The 26,314-nt window shown below is 49.2% G+C and overlaps 1 protein-coding gene across 3 annotated transcripts in view; it reads left to right on the top strand.

Moving 5' to 3' along the window:
- Positions 1-26,314, top strand: part of GRIK5 (glutamate ionotropic receptor kainate type subunit 5) — a 257,460-nt gene that overhangs the window by 108,809 nt on the left and 122,337 nt on the right. For all 3 annotated transcript variants that reach the window (XM_083162218.1, XM_083162220.1, XM_083162219.1), the window contains exon 2: positions 6,069-6,211. In XM_083162218.1, coding sequence (XP_083018344.1) covers positions 6,121-6,211 — 91 coding nt within the window. In that variant the 5' untranslated portion in view covers positions 6,069-6,120. The remainder of the gene's footprint in view (positions 1-6,068; positions 6,212-26,314) is intronic.

Raw genomic sequence — 26,314 nt, forward strand, 5'->3', positions numbered from 1 at the left:
TATGGGTATAGCTACAGTCACTAGCTGTAAAGTACTGTATGGGTGTAGCTGCATTATTTCACTATGTACTGTAGTACTGTATGGGTGTATCTGCAGTCTCTTGCTCTGCAGTATGTCTGTGTGCAGCTGCAGTCCCCCGCTGTGCAGTATGTCTGTGTGCAGCTGCAGTCCCTCTCTCTTTGCGGTATGTCTCTGTATCTGCAGTCTCTCGCGCTGCAGTATGTCTGTGTGCAGGTGTAATCTCTCGCTGTACAGTGCTATATGTGTGTAGCTGCAGTCTCTTGCTGTACAGTGTTGTATGAGTGTAGCTGCAGACTCGCTGTACAGTGCTGTATGGGTGTAGCTGCAGTCTTTCTCTGTACAGTACTGTATGTGTGTAGCTACAGTCTCTAGCTGTACAGTACTGTATGGGTGTAGCTGCAGTCTTTCACTGTGTAGTATTGTATGGGTGTATCTGCAGTCTCTCGCTGTACAGTACTGTATGGATGTAGGTGCAGTCTCTCATACAGTACTGTATGGGTGTAGCTGCAGTCTCTCACTGTATGGGTGTAGCTGCAGTCTCGCTGCACAGTACTGTATGGGTGTAGCTGCATTATTTCGCTGTACAGTACTGTATGGGTGTAGCTGCAGTCTTTCACTGTACAGTACTATATGGGTGTAGCTACAGTCCCGCTGCACAGTGCTGTATGGGTGTAGCTGCAGTCTTTCACTGTACAGTACTATATGGGTGTATCTGCAGTCTCTCCCTGTACAGTACTGTATGGATGTAGCTGCAGTCTCTCACTGTACAGTACTGTATGGGTGTAGCTGCAGTCTCTCACCCTGCAGTATGTCTGTGTGCAGCTGCAGTCTCTCACTCTGTGGTATGTCTGTGTGCAGGTGCAGTCCCTTGCTGTGCAGTATGTCTGTTTGCAGTCTCTCTCTCTCTGCTGTATGTCTCTAGCTGCAGTCTCTCGCTCTGCAGTATGTCTGTGTGCAGGTGTAGTCTCTCGCTGTACAGTGCTATAGGTGTGTAGCTACAGTCTCTCACTGTACAGTGCTGTATGGGTGTAGCTGCAGTCTCGCTGTACAGTGTTGTATTGGTGTAGCTGCAGTCTTTCGCTGTACAGTACTGTATGGATGTAGCTGCAGTCTCTCACTGTACAGTACTGTATGGGTGTAGCTGCAGTCTCTCACCCTGCAGTATGTCTGTGTGCAGCTGCAGACTCTAGCTCTGTGGTATATCTGTGTGCAAGTGCAGTCCCTTTCTATGCAGTATGTCTGTTTGCAGTTGCAGTCTCTCTCTCTCTGTGGTATGTCTCTGTAGCTGCAGTCTCTCGCTCTGCAGTATGTCTGTGTGCAGGTGTAGTCTCTTGATGTACAGTGCAATATGTGTGTAGCTGCAGTCTCTCGCTATACAGTGCTGTATGGGTGTAGCTGCAGTCTTTCGCTGTACAGTACTGTATGGGTGAAGCTACAGTCACTAGCTGTACAGTACAGTATGGGTGTATCTGCAGTCTCTTGCTCTGCAGTATGTATGTGTGCAGCTGCAGTCCCTCGCTGTGCAGTATGTCTGTGTGCAGCTGCAGTCCCTCGCTCTGCAGTATGTCTGTGTGCAGCTGCAGTCTCTCGCTCTGCAGTATGTCTGTGTGCAGCTGCAGTCTCTCGCTCTGCAGTATGTCTGTGTGCAGCTGCAGTCTCTCGCTCTGCAGTATGTCTGTGTGCAGCTGCAGTCTCTCGCTCTGCAGTATGTCTGTGTGCAGCTGCAGTCTCTCGCTCTGCAGTATGTCTGTGTGCAGCTGCAGTCTCTCGCTCTGCAGTATGTCTGTGTGCAGCTGCAGTCTCTCGCTCTGCAGTATGTCTGTGTGCAGCTGCAGTCTCTCGCTCTGCAGTAGTGGGTATTCTATCATTTACAAATGATATGAAACTATTTGGGAAATGTTATTATTACATACTGTATGTGACCAGCTGCAATAAGAAAGTCTGTCAGTGACAGGATTTGGAGAATACAGAATCGGGAAACGAGATGCAACTTCAATGATAAATCCAGTTGTGTTTTTGCATTGCAGGAGCTGTAATAAATGTCCCCTATGTGTATCTGCAGCCGGCTCTCACAGTGACTGTGCGCACCTGTAATCTCTATTATCTCTGCGCAGTCTTTTTGTGTAGCCGCAGTCTCTTTTCTGCACAGTTATTGTTTGGAGTGGATGGTTTCTCTACAATCTCTGACAGCATCTACCTATTCCTACTTCCCACTACTAGTGTTATGGATAATACTCATGTCAGCTCTGACTTCCCATTCATGGCGTGTCACTGATGTGCCCATCTCCCTGTATAGATAGGATCAGTCACTGTGGTAAACTGTACAGTCCTCCTCAAGGTGATTAACCTGTTTTTCTCCATGTCCTCCCTCAGTCATCCCCCTTAGCGGTGCATGTACCTTCATTCTGTCACATTAATATGCATCCTCAAGAGGTGCGATTGTCATCCTGTCACTTGTCCCAGAATGGAGTGTCATTGTGCCACGCAGCCCATGTCAAAAGCATCAGTTGTTACCCTTTCACTTCAAGCAGCATTACACTTTCCTCTAAAGTCACAGGTGGTGTCTCAGTGTCCTCTGTAGCCGCAAGTACCATCATACTGTCCCCTGTCTCCACAAGTAGCCTCACCCTTTCCTCTGTATCACACTGTCCTTTGTCTCTACAAGTAGTGCCACACTGTCCTCTGTCTCTACAAGTAGTGTTACACTGTCCTCCGTCTCTACAAGTAGTGTTACATTGTCCTCCGTCTCTACAAGTAGTGTTACACTGTCCTCTGTCTCTACAAGTAGTGCCACACTGTCATCTGTCTCTACAAGTAGTGCCACACTGTCCTCTGTCTCTACAAGTAGTGTTACACTGTCCTCCGTCTCTACAAGTAGTGTTACACTGTCCTCTGTCTCTACAAGTAGTGCCACACTGTCCCGTCTCGACAAGCAGTGTTACACTGTCCTCTGTCTCTACAAATAGTGCCACACTGTCCTCCGCCTCTACAAGTAGTGCCACACTGTCCTCCATCTCTACAAGTAGTGTTACACTGACCTCTGTGTCTACAAGTAGTGCCACACTATCCTCCATCTCTACAAGTAGTGTTACATTGTCCTGTGTCTCCACAAGTAGTATCACCCTGTCATCTGTCACACTGTCCTCAGTCTCTACAAGCAGAGTCACACTGTCCAAATAGTGTCACACTGTAATCAGTCTGTACAAGTAGTGCCACACTGTCCTCAGTCTCTACAAGTAGTGTCATGTTGTCCTCAATCTCTACAAGTAGTGTAACGCTGTCCTCTGTCTCTACAAGTAGTGTCACGCTATTCTCTCTCTCTCTCTCTACAAATAGTGCCACACAGTCCTCCGTCTCTACAAGTAGTGTTACCCTCTCCTCCATCTCTACAAATAGTGTCACACTCTCCTCCATCTCTACAAGTAGTGTCACACTCTCCTCCATCTCTACAAGTAGTGTCACACTGTCCTGAGTCTTTACAAGTAATGTCACACTGTCCTCAGTCTTTACAAGTAGTGTCAGACTGTCCACGTAGTGTCACACTGCCCAAGTAGCGTCACACTTTATTCAGTCTCTACACGTTGTGTCACACTGCCTAAGTAGCGTTACACTTTATTCAGTCTCTACAAGTAATGTCACACTGTACTCAGTCTCCACAAGTAGTGTCACACTGTCCTTAGTCTCTACAAGTAGTGTCACACTGTACTCAGTCTCTACAAGTAATGTCACACTGTCCGCTGTCTTTACAAGTATTGTCACACTGTACTCAGTCTCTACACAATGTGTCACACTGTAATCAGTCTCTAGAAGTAGTGTCACACTGTCATCAGTCTCTACAAGTAGCGTCACACTGTACTCAGTCTCTACTAGTAGTGTCACACTGTCCGCTGTCTTTACAAGTAGTGTCACACTGTCCTCTGTCTTTACAAGTAGTGTCACACTGTCCGCTGTCTTTACAAGTAGTGTCACACTGTACTCAGTCTCTACAAGTAGTGTCACACTGTCCGCTGTCTTTACAAGTAGTGTCATACTGTACTCAGTCTCTACTAGTAGTGTCACACTGTCCGCTGTCTCTACAAGTAGTGTTACACTGTCCGCTGTCTTTACAAGTAGTGTCACACTGTACTCAGTCTCTACTAGTAGTGTCACACTGTCCGCTGTCTCTACAAGTAGTGTCACACTGTCCGCTGTCTCTACAAGTAGTGTCACACTGTACTCAGTCTCTACAAGTAGTGCCACACTGTCCTCTGTCTCTACAAGTAGTGTTACACTGTCCTCCGTCTCTACAAGTAGTGTTACACTGTCCTCTGTCTCTACAAGTAGTGCCACACTGTCTCGTCTCGACAAGCAGTGTTACACTGTCCTCTGTCTCTACAAATAGTGCCACACTGTCCTCCGCCTCTACAAGTAGTGCCACACTGTCCTCCATCTCTACAAGTAGTGTTACACTGACCTCTGTGTCTACAAGTAGTGCCACACTGTCCTCCATCTCTACAAGTAGTGTTACATTGTCCTGTGTCTCCACAAGTAGTATCACCCTGTCATCTGTCACACTGTCCTCAGTCTCTACAAGTAGAGTCACACTGTCCAAATAGTGTCACACTGTAATCAGTCTGTACAAGTAGTGCCACACTGTCCTCAGTCTCTACAAGTAGTGTCATGTTGTCCTCAATCTCTACAAGTAGTGTAACGCTGTCCTCTGTCTCTACAAGTAGTGTCACGCTATTCTCTCTCTCTCTCTCTCTACAAATAGTGCCACACAGTCCTCCGTCTCTACAAGTAGTGTTACCCTCTCCTCCATCTCTACAAATAGTGTCACACTCTCCTCCATCTCTACAAGTAGTGTCACACTCTCCTCCATCTCTACAAGTAGTGTCACACTGTCCTGAGTCTCTACAAGTAATGTCACACTGTCCTCAGTCTTTACAAGTAGTGTCAGACTGTCCACGTAGTGTCACACTGCCCAAGTAGCGTCACACTTTATTCAGTCTCTACACGTTGTGTCACACTGCCTAAGTAGCGTTACACTTTATTCAGTCTCTACAAGTAATGTCACACTGTACTCAGTCTCCACAAGTAGTGTCACACTGTCCTTAGTCTCTACAAGTAGTGTCACACTGTACTCAGTCTCTACAAGTAATGTCACACTGTCCGCTGTCTTTACAAGTATTGTCACACTGTACTCAGTCTCTACACAATGTGTCACACTGTAATCAGTCTCTAGAAGTAGTGTCACACTGTCATCAGTCTCTACAAGTAGCGTCACACTGTACTCAGTCTCTACTAGTAGTGTCACACTGTCCGCTGTCTTTACAAGTAGTGTCACACTGTCCTCTGTCTTTACAAGTAGTGTCACACTGTCCGCTGTCTTTACAAGTAGTGTCACACTGTACTCAGTCTCTACAAGTAGTGTCACACTGTCCGCTGTCTTTACAAGTAGTGTCATACTGTACTCAGTCTCTACTAGTAGTGTCACACTGTCCGCTGTCTCTACAAGTAGTGTTACACTGTCCGCTGTCTTTACAAGTAGTGTCACACTGTACTCAGTCTCTACTAGTAGTGTCACACTGTCCGCTGTCTCTACAAGTAGTGTCACACTGTCCGCTGTCTCTACAAGTAGTGTCACACTGTACTCAGTCTCTACAAGTAGTGTCACACTGTCCGCTGTCTTTACAAGTAGTGTCACACTGTACTTAGTCTCTACTAGTAGTGTCACACTGTCCGCTGTCTCTACAAGTAGTGTCACACTGTCCGCTGTCTTTACAAGTAGTGTCACACTGTACTCAGTCTCTACTAGTAGTGTCACACTGTCCGCTGTCTCTACAAGTAGTGTCACACTGTCCGCTGTCTTTACAAGTGGTGTCATACTGTCCTACGTCCCAACAAGCAGTCACACTGCCTTCTGTCTCCACAATAAATGCCACAGTGCTCTCTGTCTCCATGATTAATGTCACACTGTCCTCTGTCCCCACAAGCAGTCTCCCCGTTTTCTGTCTCCCCAAGTAGCGTCCCCACGGTTGGTGTAACACAGATCTTTGTCCCCACAGGTGGTGTCAGCCTGGCTGCGCCTCGATCCGTCTCCATGAGGAGTAGAAGAAGATGCTGCAACCTGAGCTGGGAGCTCCGCTCCTCCTACTGCTCCTGAGTCTCACCTCCCCCGGAGCCGCCCTGCTGTCATCTCTACGTGTTGGTAAGCGTCTGTCATATATATCTCTATGTAGCAAACTTTCTCTAGCAGAGGACGTTATTAACTGGACTGGTGCACACAGAATGCATTTCATATTATATTCTCAAATCCAGACCGAGGGACCCACCAACAGTGCGTGTTTTCCAATTCCCAGCCCCTCTGTCATGGTGAATAGTCACTGTGCATGTGAGCAGAGCAATGACGGGCAGAGGGGACTACCAACTGCCCCCCCCCCCCCCACCGTGGGACACTCGGAGGGGGGGGGGGGGCGCTCATGTAGATGTCCCATCAAGCCCCGCCTCCCCAGTATGGCAAATCCAGCAATTTGCGGGTTTTCGAAGAGGGGGCAGGGCTAAATGATGAAATTTGCCTATTTAGCCCTGCCCCTCTCCCTGAAAAGCCATAAATTGCGGGAAATTACCTGGGGTGGGGGGGCTTTATCCGGGAGGGTCTCACACTTTTCCAGGGGTCCAGGAGGGGGACCAGATTTTAGAGAGCATCCCAGCCATTCCTGGAGGGTAGGCAACCCTGGGTATTGATACATTACATATTATAAACTATGCAGTAGCACTTGTCTTGTTCTGCATGCTACATACAATCCTCAGCATTCTTATATGTTTGTGTAACCTATTCCCCTGCAGCCTGCACCACTTGTGCGATGTATTATTGCGCCTGACCTAGTGGCAACGTGTCAGGGTAAATCATATTCCAGCAGGACACGCAATGCCTGTGGCACTCGCTCGCCAGATGCTCAGACAGATTGCCAAAGGTTGCCGATTGCTGCGTTGCTAGGCCAAGCTGTCAGAGCGCTGGATTTGCCTCCAATGATCCCTGTGTCCTGGCCAGGACAGGTGCAGGATAGCTCTGATCTCTGCTCTTCCTTTCTGTAGATGAATACAAGTATACCAATGCTCCCGTCTGATTAAATAGATCCTTTTGTCCTCCAAGATTTATTTGAACTCACTGCACTGTGGACACAAGCTCCATATATCAGTCATTCCACCAGATACATCGACCTTACCCTGCAGACCCCAGTGCATGGGAGTATAGATTAGAGGTGTGTGCGCTTGTCGCTGTAAGTCAGCCAATGGAAGGTCCTGATTGTGGGGGGCACATAGATGCACCTGTGTCTTATTCCTGGCTGCTCCCAGAGGGGAGACACAAAGAGTTGGCAGGTATGGTAAATGGTTACATGTATAAACGAAGGCAGCATCGTGCATTAACTTTGCAGATACAAAGTATTTGCTCAATGTCATGAACAACGCGTTTTACCCTAAGGACATGACAAGAGCTCCGCTATCTGATCCTGGCAGGGCTCGGACCTCAGGACATATGATGTGCACAGGCCGGGCTGACTGAAGGCAAACTACTGTATCAATCCGCAGTGGGGCAGATGTATTAAGCCCGGTGAAGTGATGAAGTGTAAGGTGAGAACGCACCAGCCAATCAGCTCCTGTCATGTTTCAGACGCAGCCTGTAATTTGACAGCTACGTGCTGTTTAGCTGGTGCGTTATTACCTTCAACTTTATCACTTCGCCAGGTGTAAAAATGGCACAGTATTTCTTACCTGGTTATCACATGCTATGTATTATATACTGTGCAGTACCATCTAGCTACATACAATCTTCGCATGTAACCCATACAAGTATTTGCTCACTGACATGTATCTGTACCATAACAGCTCTCTCCACCTTCCTACATCTCCCTTGGTCCGAAGCTCTGCCTTTGCTGCATACTGTCCTGGTTCTGCTGCTGCACAAGAGGGACAGCTATGTATTTCAGTGCACTGTAGCTGGGGGGGGGGCTGACAAAGTAGGGCCTGGGCTTCCACAGCAGCTGTGTGAGTGCCGCAGGTAATGACAGTCAGATCGCTATAGGTAACCTTTATTTCTCATGAAGATTTGATACATCTCCCCTTTAGGGGGAAATTGAGTTCTACAGTATGTCACGTGAGACGCAGCTATGTTCAGTAATGCTAACCACTATGCCGCCATGCCGTCACTTTGATTTGATTTCTTTCCCAATGCTTCACTGTTACGTCCCAGATTTTCCATCCTTGCAAATTGCTTTAGAATTCGTTCTCTGAGAGCAAATGGAGCTCATCCCGGCGGGGATATGGCTGGTCGGCGTCACGTTGTTTGGTCGGCGGAGCAGACTCCTGGCAAGCAGCCCAAAGCATTGTAAACATCTGCATAGCGCTCCTGTATTCTGTGCTTTGTCAGGTGCGGTTCAGCCTCCACAATGTCTATTATTCCTTCTGGCAGGATGAGCTTGTGTAAGACGCAATACGCAGTAGCTCTGAGGTAGAACTTCCGTTCCATTGTCCATTGCTGCTATGTGTCTATCAGGGTATAATATTACAGAACATCTCGACACCAGGCCCTAATATGGTAATTCTGTTCTATCAAAAGGCATTTTCTTTATATAGAATCTGTTTACAAGTATGCAGAGGTGTACAGTCCAGCTGAGAACCTTTCTCGCCTTCACATTTATTGGCATATGCTGGGAACTCACATCTCTCTCTCTCTCTCTCGGCGGGATGTATTAATATACATTGCCGCCCCTCGCCGCCTGGCCGCCGTGATGCCAGCGCATATGTACTAGCATATGCGGCTGGCATCCCGGTGTTGTGACGGAGGCCCCTCGCGATACCTGTAATGTGGTGTGCTGGGGGTCTCTGTCACCCTCCTGGTGCCTCCTCCTCCCCTCATGTGTTGCTAGGGGGAGGAGGAGTTTACCTTCCAGGACCTGCAGAAAGGTAAACCAGGGGGAGGGGGAGAGGGGGGTCGGCGTAGGCGTCTGGTTTGTAGCGATACCCTATAGAAGCCCATAGGCTTCTATAGGGTATCGCTACCCTTGTGAAACTACATCACAAGGTAGCAGACTAGCTTTCGAAGCATTTGCTTCAAGCGATCTTACTAGTATATATATATATATATATTTCAGCATTTTGGAATCCTGGTATCCACATCCGGTTGAGCACCTATTTGCCTGGTTCTTCCTGTTACCCTGTTTTGTGGAAATTTGGGGTAATCGATTCCCCTTAAAACCAACTGACTTGATTTGGGATACATTGAATTGCCAGTACTTATCGCTACACCTGACCATCAGGGGATTGCGAGTCTGTTCTTCATTTGGGAATTCTGGTCTCATAATTGCAGGAATCCCATCCAAGAATTTTGCTTTTGTGTGAAATTTGTCTGTACAAATCTGCTATAATGCCCCTGAGGAAGTCAAGATTTTGAAGAAACGCGTTGGATATCTACACCTTGCAGAAGACACTTTTTAATAAAAGTTGTTTTATTATATATTGAATTTTACATTGTAATTTATTGAAAAATTACTCTTAATTGTATTGTGGAAATAGAGGCGCACTCTGAATTCTTTTCTATCTCATTTCTACATCTTTGGGTCCTGTCTAACAGAGGATCCCTCAGAGTTGCTGCCACTAGCAAATGGAAGCGCGGTTGGGGTATCTTTTCTTTGATATATATATATATAACTTTGGTAGAACGGCGGCACTCACTCACAACAATAAACAGAGACCACTCAGTCGCTGTATATAAACGTTTTCGGTTTACTCAACCTTCATCAGACATATAACAGACAATGAGTTACTCACCAAATATATACAAGTGCCTCAACCTGTTCTCGTGTTCATCCTGTGTGCGCCGTATCTCTTCCCTCCTCCTTCCGTTACAAGGTTCAAGGAGGGGTGTCGATTCCGGCATAGGACGTTACCATGGTAACCTATAAACAATTAGCGCTGTTAGAAACAAATCACTGCTGTGTTGCTGGGGAATTTCTTTGACTGCACACAGGTAGAATTCACGTATCAGGGTCTATGAGCCTGCACAAAATATAGACAATATTTGGATAATACATGCATCAGGATCTCATTCTATAAATAAGACATATCATAAGAAACAATGGTACTTGTTTCCTAGAACGGCCACAACGATTTAGATCGTTGTGGTCGTAAGATAAAAAATCGGATCAATCGCATCGCATGCGATTTGGTCGCATACGATGCGACCGATCCGATCGACCGATTTTTCACCCGATTTTTTTTTTTTTCACCTGATTATTTTCAATTGCCCCCACAAATGTTACTAAGTGGGCTAGACCCCACGATAGACGTCAACCCGAAGCGTGGCGAGCGCAGCGAGCCCGCGAGGGGCGGCGGTGCGCGTCCTCCGACCTTTTCATTCCCCTACTATCCACTAGGGCGTGGAGTGAGAATAGAATAGTGTGGCGAGCGCAGCGAGCCACCGAGCCCGAAGCGTGGCGAGCGCAGCGAGCCCCGCGAGGGGACGCGTCTAACTTCACAGGTATACGCGTCCCCTCGCGGGGCTCGCTGCGCTCGCCACGCTTCGGGCTCGGTGGCTCGCTGCGCTCGCCACACTATTCTATTCTCACTCCACGCCCTAGTGGATAGTAGGGGAATGAAAAGGTCGGAGGACGCGCACCGCCGCCCCTCGCGGGCTCGCTGCGCTCGCCACGCTTCGGGTTGACGTCTATCGTGGGGTCATGGCGGGCACATAAAAAATGTGAAATGGGTCATATTGGCCCATTTCACCTTTTTTAACATTTTTCCCTATGTGAGATGGACTTAATCAAGTCCATCTCATCTTGTGCCATTATAATGGCACAAGACCGACAAGATCCTCCCGATTTCAATGTTAAAAGATTTTTTAACATTGAAGTCTATGGAAAAATCGGGTCAATCGGTCGGTCGCATCGCGGCCGATTTTAATTGGTCGCGACCGACCGATTGACCCGATTTTTGTCAATCAAAGTGAAAAAAGTGTAAAAAATCGGCCACATCGTGAGGATCGTGTCCCTTAATTAAGAGCCACGATCACTCACGATTGTGGCCGTTCTAGGAAACAAGTACCGAAACAATTAAGTGGAAATTGTTCCTTAAGTCCTGCGGGTGCTACTGTATTCAGTTTTAGTATCCAATATGATACACGCTGTAATAGTTTAAGGTTCCTGTCACCTCCTCTGCGGTCCACTGGAATATGGTCAATCATTATGTATTTTAAACTTGACAGATTGTAATGTGAAACCACTAGAAGACCGAATGGTTTGTGCAGTCTCATAGACCCTGATACGTGAATTCTACCTGTGTGCAGTCAAAGAAATTCCCCAGCAACACAGCAGTGATTTGTTTCTAACAGCGCTAATTGTTTATAGGTTACCATGGTAACGTCCTATGCCGGAATCGACACCCCTCCTTGAACCTTGTAATGGAAGGAGGAGGGAAGAGATACGGCGCACACAGGGTGAACACGAGAACGGGTTGAGGCACTTGTTTATACTCATTGTCTGTTATATGTCTGATGAAGGTTGAGTAAACCGAAAACGTTTACATACAGCGACTGAGTGGTCTCAGTTTATTGTTGTGAGTGAGTGCCGCCGTTCTACCAAAGTTATATTTGAACGCACTGTTCCTGGAGGGCAACGCAACGCTCCTCGTGTTTATTACAGAGCGCACCCAGCAATTAAGAAACCATTGGACTTCCGTGAGTGCTGACCTAACATACTGTTTTATATATATATATATACTAGGTGATTCATCGCGCCCTACGGGCGCTCTTCACACCGTCGTAAGGGGCTGCGCCCCCTTAATTTGTGAACATTTGTATATGAGAAATATGGTTAGAATTGTATGAAAGATGGCCTGTATTGCAACTTGAGTTATAGGTGAAATGTGTTAAATAGAGAGCATATGATGTGGAAGGGGTGTGTATTGTTTTGTTTAATTAAAAAGCGGTTACAGAGTAAGATGTACATTGATGGTGTGGATGGTACAGTGACATTTGTGGGTGTGGGGGGGGGGGCTGTGTGTGCATTTTGTTTAGGTGTGTGTGTGTGCAATAGTATAGTAGGGTGTTTTTGAGTCAGCGGCACCCCACTGGCGGAGGTCACGACACAGGAAAACAGGAGGCTGGGTAGTGATAGGGGTGTGTGGACATAAGGGGGACTAAAGAGGAGGGTGGGAGACACTGTGCAGCTTCTGCCAGTGGGTAAGGGTCCAGTGTGGCAGTACAGGAGTACAGGATGGTGGCCCTGAGTCAGTGTCTCCTCCTACTGGGTGGGAGTTAGGGTACATGAGAGCAGGAGGCTGGGCTATGAGGCATGATAGAGGCATGTGGGCAACACAGCGTCAGCGACTCCCCAGTGGTGGAAGTTACGGTTCAGGAGAGCAGGAAGCTGGGTAGAGATAGGGGTGTGTGAGTATACGGGGGACTAAAGAGGGGCTTAGGGGTGCCGTGAATTGTGGGAGGGGCGTGGGGGGTGCCGTGAATCAAGGGAGGGAGGGGGCGCAGGTGTCCGCGAATCGCGGGAGAGGGCGGGGGTCAGCAAAGCGTGGGAGGGGGCGTGAATTGCGGGAGGGGGGGTTGCGAATTGGGGGAGGGGGGGTGTGCGGGGGGTGACGTGAATCGTGGGAGGGGGCGTGAATCGTGGGGGGGGGGGGGGTGCGCCGGGGGTCTGTGAATTGCGGGAGGGGGGGGCACGGGGCGCGATAAATCACCTAGTTGGTTATATATTCTTGTAGAAGGATGGTAGGATGTTGCTGTCATTCAGAATGCATTTACATAAACAGTAATAGTAGCAGTAAAAGATCTGACTTAAAACACCTACAGTAAAACAGAACAGGTGTTATATATTATACAAAGGGCGGAATTCAATGAGAATACCTGCGAGGTGCAGCGAATCCTTTTTAGGATTCGCTGCACATTCACCACGTTCCGGAGCCGGCGGGCTCCGGTATTCAACGTGTCAGGGGCTCGCTGCCCCTGACTGGCGAATATGAGCTCCTGCGGCGATTGCCGCAGGGAGCCTGAGGACGGTGCCAGGCAGAGAGATGGTAGTCTCTCTGCCTGCCCCAGAACTTTGTGGGGGGGGGAATGTGGGCTCCCCGGGTGCCAGGCAGCACAGGCTGCCCCCCGGGGGTGCCAGCAGGGGAGCGTATATTCACTACACACGATCGTAACGATCGGGTGCAGTGAATATATGAATTTGTAATGAGCGGCTCGGCTCCGGCGCCCCCTGCTGGCTGCTGTGTAAAAAAAAAAAAAAAAAAATATTAAATATATATTCATGTGCTTACAGCACATGAATAAAAATAGCATGCCCCTCCTCAGAATAAAATTTCTGATTTTTTGACACCAAATGTAAAAAACAAAACACTTTATTTTAAAAGTTCACATTCCACTTCACCATAAAAAGATAGCGATTGCTACTCGGTGAATCATGGTGAAAAAATCCTTGAAATGTATTCGCCATGTGGTCATTGAATAGGGTGATTCACCGTTTTAGTCAGAAATTCGCCAATCAGCACAAATTCGCCATAAAAACATGGCGAATCAGGCTCATTGAATACCGCCTAAAGAATTGGTTGATGATGTGTAGGTTGGTTTGCACATAGTTGTCACTGTAAAAAAATTGCTACAAAAAAAATCAACACAGAAAGGTCAACACATGTAAATGTTGACATAAGTGTGGCACTTCATTGGTGTCCATGTCGACACATGAGAATGAATATGAAAACATTCAAAAAAGAAAAATAAATCTTCAAAAACTCATGTCAACCTTTTTCATTGTCGACCATAGCCGTGTCAGTGTTTTGTATGTGCCATTTAATCCTGTAGTTGCCGTGAATCACGAGCGGGGGTGAGGGGGGAGGGAGGAGGTGAGGTGTGTCCGCGAATCACGGGAGGAGGGGTCGTGGGTGGATGCCGTGAATTGCGGGAGGGGGGTGTGGGTGCCGCGAATCGTGGGAGGGGGGGACGCGGGGGGTTGCAGTAAATCGTGGGAGGGTGGGTCGCAGGGGCGGGGGGTTGCCAGGGGGGGGAATGGCGGTAGGGGGGGTCGCGGGGGGTTAGGGGTTCCGCGAGGAAGGGGGGGCCTGGGGGGTTGGCACAAATCGTGGGAGGGGGGGGTCGCGGGGTGCCACGAATCGCAGGAGGGGGTGTGTCACGGGGTGGGGCCGCAAATCACGGGAGTCGCCGCGAATTGGGGGGGGGGTGCTGTGAATCGCGGGAGGGGGGTCGCCGGGGGGTGCCGCGAATCGCCACAAGAAAAAATCAACACAGAAAGGTCAACATATGTAAATGTTGACATAAGTGTGGCATTTCATTGGTGTCCATGTCGACACATGAGAATGAATATGAAAACATTGAAAAAGTGAAAAATAAATCTTCAAAAACTCGAGTCAACCTTTTTCATTGTCGACCATAGCCATGTCAGTGTTTTGCATGTGCCATTTAATCGTGGGGTTGCCGTGAATGGGGGGGGGGGGGACACACATTGATCTGTTTTTAGACTTTCTTCTTAATTTATGGATTACCATCACCTGTGCTTAAACACCTTTCTTATCAATTACCCTGTTTAAAACAGGTGATGACAATCAGGGCCGTTTCTAGAGGCGGACAAGCCGTGCAGCAGCCCGGGGCGCCGCACGGCTTGTCCACCTCTAATAAACAGCCGGGGCGCCCGGCAGCAGCTCCCCCCAGCGCTGCCTCCCTTCCTCCCCCCTCTACGGCTCGCCTCTCAGCGCTCACCGTCCACCGCCGGCGCCGCTGATTGATTTCCATGGGGAGGGGAGGGAGCGCATCGTGCGTCTCTCCTTCCCCTCTCTCACTGTGTCACTGGGCTGTCAGCCAATCAGGAGACAGCCCGCGATGTATGGATGGCTGACAGCTCAGTGAAGGGGAAGGAGAGACATGCGGTGCGCTCCCCTCCCCTCCCCAAGGAAGATGAACAAGAGGCAGCACTGCAGCAGAGGCGATGGCAGCAGGGGGAGGCACGCACAGTGAGTTACTGTATATGCTGCTTCCGGCACTGTGGGGCATATTGGCACTGTGGGGCATATTGGCACTGTGGGGCATATTTGGCACTGTGGGGGCATATATCTGTGGCACTGTGGGGGCATATATCTGTGGCACTGTGGGGGGCATATTTGGCACTGTGGGGGCATATATCTGTGGCACTGTGGGGCATATTTGGCACTGTGGGGGCATATATCTGTGGCAAAGTGGGGGCATATATCTGTGGCACTGTGGGGGCATATTTGGCACTGTGGGGGCATATATCTGTGGCACTGTGGGGCATATTTGGCACTGTTGGAGCATAGCTGTCACTGGGGGCATATATGTGTGGCGCTGTGGGGGCATATGTGTGGCACTGTGTGGGAATAGCTGTCACTGTGGGGGCATATATGTGTGGCGCTGTGGGGGGCATATCCAGCACTGTGGGGGCATATATCTGTGGCACTGTGGGGGCATATATCTGTGGCACTGTGTGGCATATTTGGCACTGTTGGGGCATATCTGTCTCTGTGGGGGCATATATGTGTGGCGCTGTGGGGGCATATGTGTGGCCTTTGAGGGAATAGCTGTCACTGTGGGGGCATATATGTGTGGCGCTGTGGGGGGCATATGTGTGGCACTGTGGGGGCATATGTGTGGCACTGTGGGGGCATATGTGTGGCACTGTGGGGGCATATTTGGCACTGTGGGGGCATATCTGTGGGGACATATCTGTGGGGGCATATTTGGCACTGTGGGGGCATATGTGTGTCACTGTGGGGGCATATATGTGTGGCACTGTGGGGGCATATCTGGCACTGTGGGGGCATATTAGTAAATGGCATCAGTTGTGCGGCAGCGGCTCGTGGGGCATAATGTGTAATGGGCATTACGGTGTGGGGAGTATTGCGTAATTGCCATCCCAGTGTGGGGTGTAATGGGCATCACGGTGTGCAACAAAAATGTGTCATTCTTATCACGGTGTGCGGCGTAATATGTAATTGGCATCACAGTGTGCGGCATAATGTGTAATTGTCATTACAGTGTGTGACGTAATGTGTAATTGGCATCACGGTGTGCGGCGTCATGTGTAATTGGCATCATGGATAAATAGTGTATAATGATTTAAGTAGCCTGTCATTGTTTGGCCTTGATCTGTGAGGTGTACTAGGTAACTGTGTGGGCCTTTATGTTTTTTATGTCACTGTGTGGCCTTCAGCCCGCCAACTTAAGTGCAGGAGGACAATGACAACTCCTGCGGTAACCAATGTCTGGTCACGCAGGTCGCAAAAGTGTGATGTAAGGTAATTGTTTTCCGGCTAGGCCACGCCCTTATATTAAGCCACACCCCTTTTAAATTAAGCCACACCCCTATTTCGGCGCGCGCCTCCGGCGCGCTCAATTTCTTCTATACCATGTTATGTATTTGGGGGGGGGGGGGGGGGGGGCGCATTTTTTTTTTTTCGCCCTGGGAGCTAAATTGTCTAGAAACGGCCCTGATGACAATCATAAATTAAGATGGAAGTCCACAAACAGAGCATTCTGTCCCTCCTGGAGAGGGTCATGTTGGGAGGTATGGAGGTGTGGGGCGCTCACCTGGTGTGTCTGGTGAGTAGCTGTGTCTTTGCTGTGTAACATGGAGAGGCAGAGGGTGTCTGGCACTGTCTGTGGGCTCACTGGGCTGGTTCTCTGTCGTGTGAGTCAGTCATGTGAGTCAGAGGCTCCACCCAGCGTTACAGCTTCAGACACACTTTGAGTGACAGATGTAGCCAAATATATAAGAGATATATATATGAAAGGCTAACTACTTCTCACCACTATGAGGTGAAGTACCACCAGTGACCACTAGAGACCAAATGACTCCTTAACAGAAAGTGAAAGCAATTTTGGCAGGGACACTGATCTGTTTTAAACTTGCTGGATATGGAGAGAGAAGGCTGTGAAGACAGAGATTGGAGGTAGGAGCAGATAGGGACTGGGGGTGGGGTGGAGAGTTTGTGGGCTCAAAACTGTCACAGCTCAAAGTGAAAGTACATTGCAGAAGCCGTCATTTTGCCCGTTGGTCCCCGCACGCTGACCGCCTGCCGGTCCCAGCACGCTTTGCCCTTGAGCTGACTGAGGTGGTCACCTGCAGCCCTGCTTTACCAGATTTCCTGTTTAAGTGGAAACGTTGTCAACGTGGGAAAAACCCAGGAAAACAGGGCATTGGAAACAGGGACACGGGTAGGAGACACGCCAAAATCCCAGGTCAAAAATCCCGTGTGTGACCTGGAAGTATTCATTTTGAAAACTGCAGTTTCAAAGGCAACAGGCTTCTGTATCTGTTACCTGTTTTACTGCAGTCTTACAGTTACTACCACCATTTATGTCTCCTTCGTTCTCACATTAAGCTGCGCGTTAGTATCTTCAGTGGTAACTGGTGTTTGGACCCTGCTGAAGCTTTCATGACGTTGGAGTAAATGTTTCACAACATTCTGACTCCGATTTATCACCATCAGCATCGGAGGATGCGCTGTGATAACATCGGCCAACTCGCATTGCGATAATTGAATGCACAGATGCACATGCAGGGGCAGAGCGTGTTATAGTCCGCTGCCGGCCCCCCTACCTATTTCTTGATGCCTCTTTGTTTGGGGTAAGAGTCACTTTGTCCCAGAGGCCGCAGCTATATATATGGCGGGCACAAGTCTCATATGTCGCTCAGCAGATTGTTTTCCAACACTGAAAATAACACTGGTAAACAGGACTTTGACAACATGGAGGAAATCTCGACGCCCAGTCCCGATGACTGTAATATCTGTAATTATATTGTCTGTACAATCAGTTTAGCTGCTTCTGCTCCTTCTATACTGACTCATCTGACTTTTATACCTTGTATAAAACAACATTGGCGGCATCAGGAAGCCTGCTTTATTTTTCCCTGCTGCAGACGGCTGTCACCTCGGATATGGGAAAAAACCTGGACCCGGACAAGACCCCGGGATGCCGGACCGGACCTCAAACTCTGCATTCCGGAGCTTGTAGTGTCCGGTTCAGGAGCTGTCCCTTCTGGGGAGTGTCGTGTCAGGGGTGTGGGGGGGACTTTCATCTTGTTCAGGTCTCTGAAATGTTTCCTATGCCCGGAACGCAACGTTTAGTGTAGCCTAGGTTCACCATTTGCTGCCATGGTCTCCGGTGGTGCTCCCAGTACCATGGTACATCAATAGACCTAGGCTTTCCATACTATCCCTTTAAATCAGGATACTCATACATTTACACAGGTTCTGTCTTCAAGCCTGCATCTCACCTAGTTTCAATCAGCTACAGAACCTGGGATAGGGCAGATTCAGGCCTGAAGAATTCACGCCCATTTTCACCGGTCCTATCACAGCCCAGCCCTAACCTCACTCACCACATTCTAACCTCCCCCACCACAGCCTAACCTCCCCCATCACAGCCTAACCCTAACCTCCCACCACAGCCTAACCTCTCCCACTACAGCCTAACCCTAACCTCCCACCACAGCCTAACCTCTCCCACCACAGCCTAACCTCTCCCACCACAGCCTAACCCTAACCTCCCACCACAGCCTAACCTCTCCCACTACAGCCTAACCCTAACCTCCCACCACAGCCTAACCTCTCCCACTACAGCCTAACCCTAACCTCCCACCACAGGCTAACCTCTCCCACCACAGCCTAACCACCCACCACAGCCTAACCCTAGCCTCCCACCACAGCCGAACCCTAACCTCCCCCACCACTACCTAACCCTAACCTCCCCCAACCACACCCTAATCTCCCCCACCACAGCCTTACCCTATCCTCCCCACCACAGCCTAACAATAACCTCCCCTGCCACTGCATAACTTCCCACACCACAGCCTGTAAGACTTTCGAACATGGGCCGGATTTCACTCGAGCGGGGCAGCGCAAGGCGGCCTTCACCTGCGTACCAAGCTCCGAACACTCACAACCCAGCGAGCAGGTCTGAATCGGGCAGAGGGGGAAAGAGGCTCCTTACAGGCACTTGTAATAGCGGTGATGTCTTGTAAGACTGTAGAACCGCTGCTCACCTTGCATGTTGCGACGCCAAGACATTTCTCATTGGACATTGGGCGCATTTCATAAATGACCATGGCTCTCTGTGAGTGCCAAGTACAGCTCTGCTTGCCAGGGGTTTTACTGTAGTACAAAGAAATAATCCTTGTGGACAAAACTGTTGAGCTCATCATAATGGCTGACCTACGGTATTGATCAACACTCTGAACTCCATGAATTCTATTCATTCCCTAAAGACTAAACTCATGTCCCAGTCTCTTCTGTGACTTGAAAAGAGACCCTTGAACAAGCATTTTGTGGAAGGAAAACGTGACAGGTCGAAATAAGCAGATGGGGGATACAGGAACTGGCATATTGCAGGATAAAGGATAAAGGTCCTGATTATCCCCTGATCGCTGCTGTGTGAATTCCCCCGCCCTGCGATCAGATAGCCGCCGGCCGGCTAGACACAGTAAAAACCTGCTCTGTGCAAGTCTGCGCATGGCTGGCGAAAATATGGCTGATCGGCAGCTGAATCCTGATTGGTGAGAAAACAATAGAAAAAAAATTGTAATGAAATAGTAAATAAATAGGATAAATCTGATTGGCTGACTTCACCGTGGTGGGCAGGCAGGAGCTGCTGCAGCAGTTACTGAGGGGCTGATTTATTAAGCTCGGTGAAGTGATAAAGTGTCTGGTTTTATCACGGGCCAATTAGCTCCTAACTGTGAAGTTACAGGCTTGGTTTGAAAAATGACAGGTAGGAGCTGATTGGCCGGTGATAAAATCCAGACACTTTATCACTTCACTGAGCTTAAAGAATCTACCCCTGAGTGAGAGGGCCAAGGGTGGGGGGGGGGGGGGGGAGGGAATTGTATTGTAACAATTATTTCTTGATGCATTAAAGACTCCATTGGTTGGTACTGTAAAGCCCCATGCACATTTGTCGATCCCCGCCGACGCCAATATTGGTGGCAGCATTGGAAAGTGTATACGCATACACACTTGCCGATGCCGGGTGCGAGGGGGCTGACGGCGGGTGGAAGCAACGAGGACTCCCTTGTCCAAACATGTGAGCGCCAGCCAACACTGTACACTCTATTTAATATCATTTATCATTGTTTATTTATTTATTTGCAGTGTCTTATATTGCGCAGCCGATTCCGTTGCGCTTTACTATTGGAAACAGGGTACTTATGTAGTATCTGGGCTGCCGATTTTGAAATCGGGTCCATCGCATCGCATACGACCATATCGCATGCGATGCGATGCGATGGACCCGATTTTTCCATAGGATTCAATGTTAAAATGGACTGAGTCCATTTTAACATGGAATTCAATGGGAAAAGGGGTCCTTTTCATACCCCTACTATCCAAGTGGGCATGGAGTTGGATATAAACCTGTGGCGAGCGTAGCGAGCCACCGAGCCCGAAGCGTAGCGAGCGAACGGTATTCTGTGCTGAAGCGTGCTTCGAGCCCGAAGCGTGGCGAGCGAAGCGAGCCCTGCGAGGGGACGGTATTCTGTGTCCCCTCGCGGGGCTCGCTACGCTCGCCACGCTTCGGGCTTGGTCGCTCGCTACGCTCGCCACAGGTTTATATCCAACTCCATGCCCACTTGGATAGTAGGGGAATGAAAAGGACCCCTTTTTCCCATTGAATTCCATGTTAAAATGGACTCAGTCCATTTTAACATTGAATCCTATGGAAAAATCGGGGCATCGCATGCGATGCGATATCGCATCGCACTGATTGTATACCTTAAGTTAAGACATACAATCAAAAAATCGGCAGCCCAGATACTACATAAGTACCGGAAACAGTAATAAAACAAACTGGGTGGTAACAAACTGACTTAGAGGTAGGAGGGCCCTGCTCGCAAGCTTACAATCTATTGACGCCCAGTAGGCAGGGATAGACATGCCCAGTAGGCAATGATAGACACGCCCAGTAGGCAGTGATAGACACGCCCCTCCATTTGTGCACCCACTAATAAAATGGGCAGCGCACGCCTATGTTCGCAACTCATTTACCATCAAATTATTTTTCCAGTGTGTGCAGGCTGTGCGTAACCCTGACTGTTCCACAACTGTGCGATTCAGTCAGGCGGAGCTGGCGTCACAGACCCTCCCTGAAAACTCCTGGGCACCTCTGCGTTTTTCCAGACACACCCAGAAAACTGTCAATTAACACCCACAAACAGCGGCTTTTTGTCAATCAACTTGCGATGGGCTTGCAAATAGAGCAATGTACTCTGACAGAGTAATCTAATTTTGTTGCGGTTTGGTTTTGCGTATGCATGCTACACATTCGCAGTCTTTCGATAATTGATAGACTTACATATTCGCAAGTCATAAGAAATGATGGGCCCGATTCACGTTAACTCTCTCAGCAGCGAAGGCAGGCCTCCAATGTCTCCGCATACCCCAGGTTAAGCCGTAAACTGGGTTCCGTACGTTAGAGAGTTAAGGCTATGTATACATTAAGAGATATATATTTGTAGATATAAACGCGCGATGCTGCTTTCCCATTTCGGCAATCAGTGCAATTTATTTGCATTCGCGCAAGTGTCGAGACGGCTCTTGATGATTGCCAGGTTTGTCATACTGACGAAAGCAGAACTGACGTTACAAAGTCATGTATTTTCATGATTTAGATTTGGCTAGCTCGTTATCCATCCCTGGGTCTTGTTATCTGTCTCCGGTTGTTTTCAGTCTCCATATTTTGGGGCTGCTGGCTGAGATAATGGGCTTGTAAGCACCTGGAGATTTCATGACAAACTAGAATAGCTGTCCTAATTTCGGCTATTTGTTTCCCTGCGCCTGTTTCGAAGAGTGGCAGATAGTGAGCAATCTGCGAGCAGGCCGGGGCCCTCGCTGTGTATATCATCTTGGTGTGTGCTCACTCAGCTGAGGCGGTGAATGCTAGGAAAGCAACTTGAATCTCTGGCAACAGACTCATTCATGGGGCTCGGCTCATGTAAGATTAATTAGTTTGTGTGTGTTTATCGTTGCTGTGCCATATTGCTGTGTGTTTTTCTAGGGTGTGTTATTTATAAAGTCGCTCAAATCTGCATATTTCCACTTTTCCTGGTGTCTCTTCTTCATACACTAGGTGATTCATCGCGCCCTACGGGCGCTCTTCACACCGTCGTAAGGGGCTGCGCCCCCTTAATTTGTGAACGTTTGTATATGAGAAATATGGTTAGAATTGTATGAAAGATGCCCTGTATTGCAACTTAGGTGTCCGCGAATCGCGGGAGGGGGGGTCGCGGAGGGTGCCGCGAATTGCAGGAGGGGGGGTCGCGGGGGGTGCCGCGAATTGCAGGAGGGGGGGTTGTGGGGGGGGTGGGGGGGTGTGACGCGAATCGCCACAAGAAAAAATCAACACAGAAAGGTCAACACATGTAAATGTTGACATAAGTGTGGCACTTCATTGGTGTCCATGTCGACACATGAGAATGAATATGAAAACATTCAAAAAAACCTTCAAAAACTCATGTCAACCTTTTTCATTGTCGACCATAGCCATGTCAGTGTTTTCCATGTGCAATTTAATTCTGGAGCTGCCGAGAATCGCGGGGGGGGGGGGTGCCGCGAATTGCGGGAGGGGGGGTCGCGGGGGTGGGTGCCGCGAATCGCGGGAGGGGGGGTTACGGGGCGGGGGTTGCGGCGAATCATGGGAGGGGGGGTCACGGGGGTGTGCTGTGAATCACGGGAGGGGGGGTCACGGGGTGGGGTGCCGAGAATCGCGGGGGAGGTGTGTCTGTGTGTGCCGTGAATCGCGGGAGTGGGGGTTGTGGGGGGGGGGTGTGACGCAAATCGCCACAAGAAAAAATCAACACAGAAAGGTCAACACATGTAAATGTTGACATAAGTGTGGCACTTCATTGGTGTCCATGTCGACACATGAGAATGAATATGAAAATATTCAAAAAAAACTTCAAAAACTCATGTCAACCTTTTTCATTGTCGACCATAGCCATGTCAGTGTTTTCCATGTGCAATTTAATTCTGGAGCTGCCGCGAATCACGGGGGGTGCCGCGAATTGCGGGAGGGGGGGTCGCGGGGTTGGGTGCCGCGAATCGCGGGAGGGCGGGGTTCACAGGGGTTCCGGTGGGGGGTTGCCGCGAATTGCGGGAGGTGGGGGGTCACGGGGGGTGCCGCGAATCGCGGGAGGGGGGTTGCGGGGGGGTGTGACGCGAATCGCCACAAGAAAAAATCAACACAGAAAGGTCAACACATGTAAATGTTGACATAAGTGTGCCACTTCATTGGTGTCCATGTTGACACATGACAATGAATATGAAAACATTCAAAAAATGAAATAAATCTTCAAAAACTCATGTCAACCTTTTTCATTGTCGACCATAGCCGTGCCAGTGTTTTGCATGTGCCATTTAATCCTGGGGCTGCCGCGAATCGCGGGGGGTGCCGCGATTTGCGGGAGGGGGGGGTTGCGGGGGGTGGGTGCCGCGAATCGCGGGATAGCGGGGTTCATGGGGGTTCCGGGGGGGGGTTGCCGCGAATTGTGGGAGGGGGGGGTCGCGGGGGGGGTGCCGCGAATCGCCGGAGGGGGGGTTGCGGGGGGTGTGACTCGAATCGCCACAAGAAAAAAATCAACACAGAAAGGTCAACACATGTAAATGTTGACATAAGTGTGGCACTTCATTGGTGTCCATGTCGACACATGAGAATGAATATGAAAATATTCAAAAAATGACAAAAAAACTTCAAAAACTCATGTCAACCTTTTTCATTGTCGACCATAGCCATGTCAGTGTTTTCCATGTGCAATTTAATTCTGGAGCTGCCGCGAATTGCGGGAGGGGGGGTCGCGGGGGTGGGTGCCGCGAATCGCGGGAGGGCGGGGTTCACAGGGGTTCCGGTGGGGGGTTGCCACGAATTGCGGGAGGTGGGGGGTCACGGGGGGTGCCGCGAATCGCGGGAGGGGGGTCGCAGGGGGGGTTTGCCGCGATTCGCGGGAGTCACGGGGGAGGGTTTGCCGCGATTCGCGGGAGGGGGGGGTCGCGGGGTGGTGGTTATGCCGCGAATTGCGGGAGGGGTCGTGGGGGGGTTCTTTTTTGCAGCGAATCGCGGGAGGGGTGGTCGCGGGGGTGTTTTTGCTGCGAATCGCGGTAGGGGGGGTCGCGGGGGAGCGGGTGTTTTTGCCGCGAATCGCGGGGGGGGGGGGGAGGTTTTGCCGCAAATCGCGGGAGGGGGGCGCTCACCTGGTGGCTGTGGAGTAGCAGTGCTGGGCAACATGGGAAGGCAGTGGGTGTCTGGCACTGTCTGTGGGCTCACTGGGCTGGTTCTCTGTCACATACCTCCCAACATGACCCTCTCCAGGAGGGACACAATGCTCTGTTTCTAGACTTCCCCTTAATGTATGATTGCCATCACCTGTTTTAAACAGGTTAATTTCTCAGAAAGGTGTTCAGCACAGATGAAGGCAATCACGCATTAAGAGGAAAGTCCAGGAACAGAGCGTTATAGACACAGACACCCACTTTGAGTGACAGATGTAGCCAAATATATAGGAGATATGTATGATTTCAGCGTGATGCTGTCATTAGACATTCTGGGGCTCGTGCCTAGTTGGGATTACGCCCGGTTGTCTGTGTGCTGATCTGACGCTTGCGTTGACACCTGCAGCGGAACTGGGAGGGGAGCAGTGGCAGTTTTTACGTATGGGCCCCCACCTAAAATCCGCCACCACTTTAGCGTTAGTGAAGGCAGTAACTTCCTATTGGCAAAATAGCCCATACGCATTCAATGATGTAATTGGGCGCTGCAAATCCCTTGTGGCGCCATATAGATAATTAATTAATAATAATCTGATATCTACTGTAGTAGGGGAATGCAGGAGACATCTCAGTAGAAGAGACACCTCCTTCAGGTAATGTGATTCCAGCTTCCCGACCGACATCCCAAGCTGGAAACCAACATCGCGACCGCCTGTCGCAATGTTCCCCGCAGCCGGACAGCTGAGTAAGCTTCAGATTGTGCAGAAGGCCCATCATAGTGTTTTTGGTATCTGACCAGTGCTAAAACCCACCATTAGCAGCCTGGAAGCAATTTTACAAAGAATGTGGGCAGAATCCACAGAAATGAGGATGACAGCTATCGCACAGTTACAGATCACACACTTGTCAGCAAGAACATTTCCCGCCGCCGCTTCAGGGCTTGTGTGATGTAGCATTTCCCTAACTGACAAATGTCACACGGGGAAATGAGCATTGTACTGTGTGTGCAGGAATCCCAAGGTGCGTCTATCTCTGCACTCGTAGCATATACACCAGTATTATGTCAGTTGTACTTACCACCATATACAAATGTACTTACCCTCAGACACGCGCATACTGTACTTACCCTCCGTGTCTTATTGCCCCCTTACCCAACCTTCCCCCAAATCCCTAACCCTTATTCCTTTACCTAAAAATCATAAAAATAAAACATGCATCGGCTATTTGCATATCAAGTTTTTGTCCCTGTTCTCTATCTGGTGTGGACCTATTGACCTTTGGCTCTTCTGCTGTCGATAAACTACAAATCTCAGCATACCCTGCAACAGCTTTGCTATTAGGAGTGTCTTAAGCTATTGCATGGCATAGGCAAACGCAGGGGGGGTTTCTGGTTCCCCGGAAAGCCCCCTCCTCTTGGCAAGTGCCTTAGCACTGCTATTAATATAATCTGATCAATAGAGCTGCCACCACATCATGCAGTGTAAGGGACAGAGCTGCTGCACATGCCCAGTGTACCAACTTATTCTACCACATTTGCTGTATGTGTGGATCTGAGCCATCAAACATCGCAATGGACCAGAGAGCAGCTGCCAGGAGGAAGAGACAGGAGCCTTACCATGAAGTGGGAGATTGTGAGCCTTGAAAGTGCAGTACTGGTTCTATAATGTTTGAGTATTTATTTATATATTATGATAAGTGTAACCTTTTCCTGACCACTTATTTTATTTAAATGTTTGAAACAGCCACACTATAGACCATCTGTGCTGTTACCTATTAATACTCTATTTCATACAGTATCCAGCGTATAAAAAGACCAATTTTTAGGGCTTTTACCATTCCCCCCCTCTAAAAATCCTGCGTTTGTCACTGCATGGCAAATGCACATGGGCCTCCTCCTCTCTTTAAGAATCCCCTGCCGCTGCGGTTAAGATGCGGCTCCAGCAGCCGGTGACTCAGAATATGGCCCCAAAGTCTACTCTAGCTTTCAGGACTGAAATGAGAAAAAAAAGTTGAAAAGTTTCTT

This window comes from Crinia signifera, chromosome 19 (genome assembly GCF_055691185.1).
Source record: "Crinia signifera chromosome 19, ASM5569118v1, whole genome shotgun sequence".
NCBI lineage: Eukaryota > Metazoa > Chordata > Amphibia > Anura > Myobatrachidae > Crinia > Crinia signifera.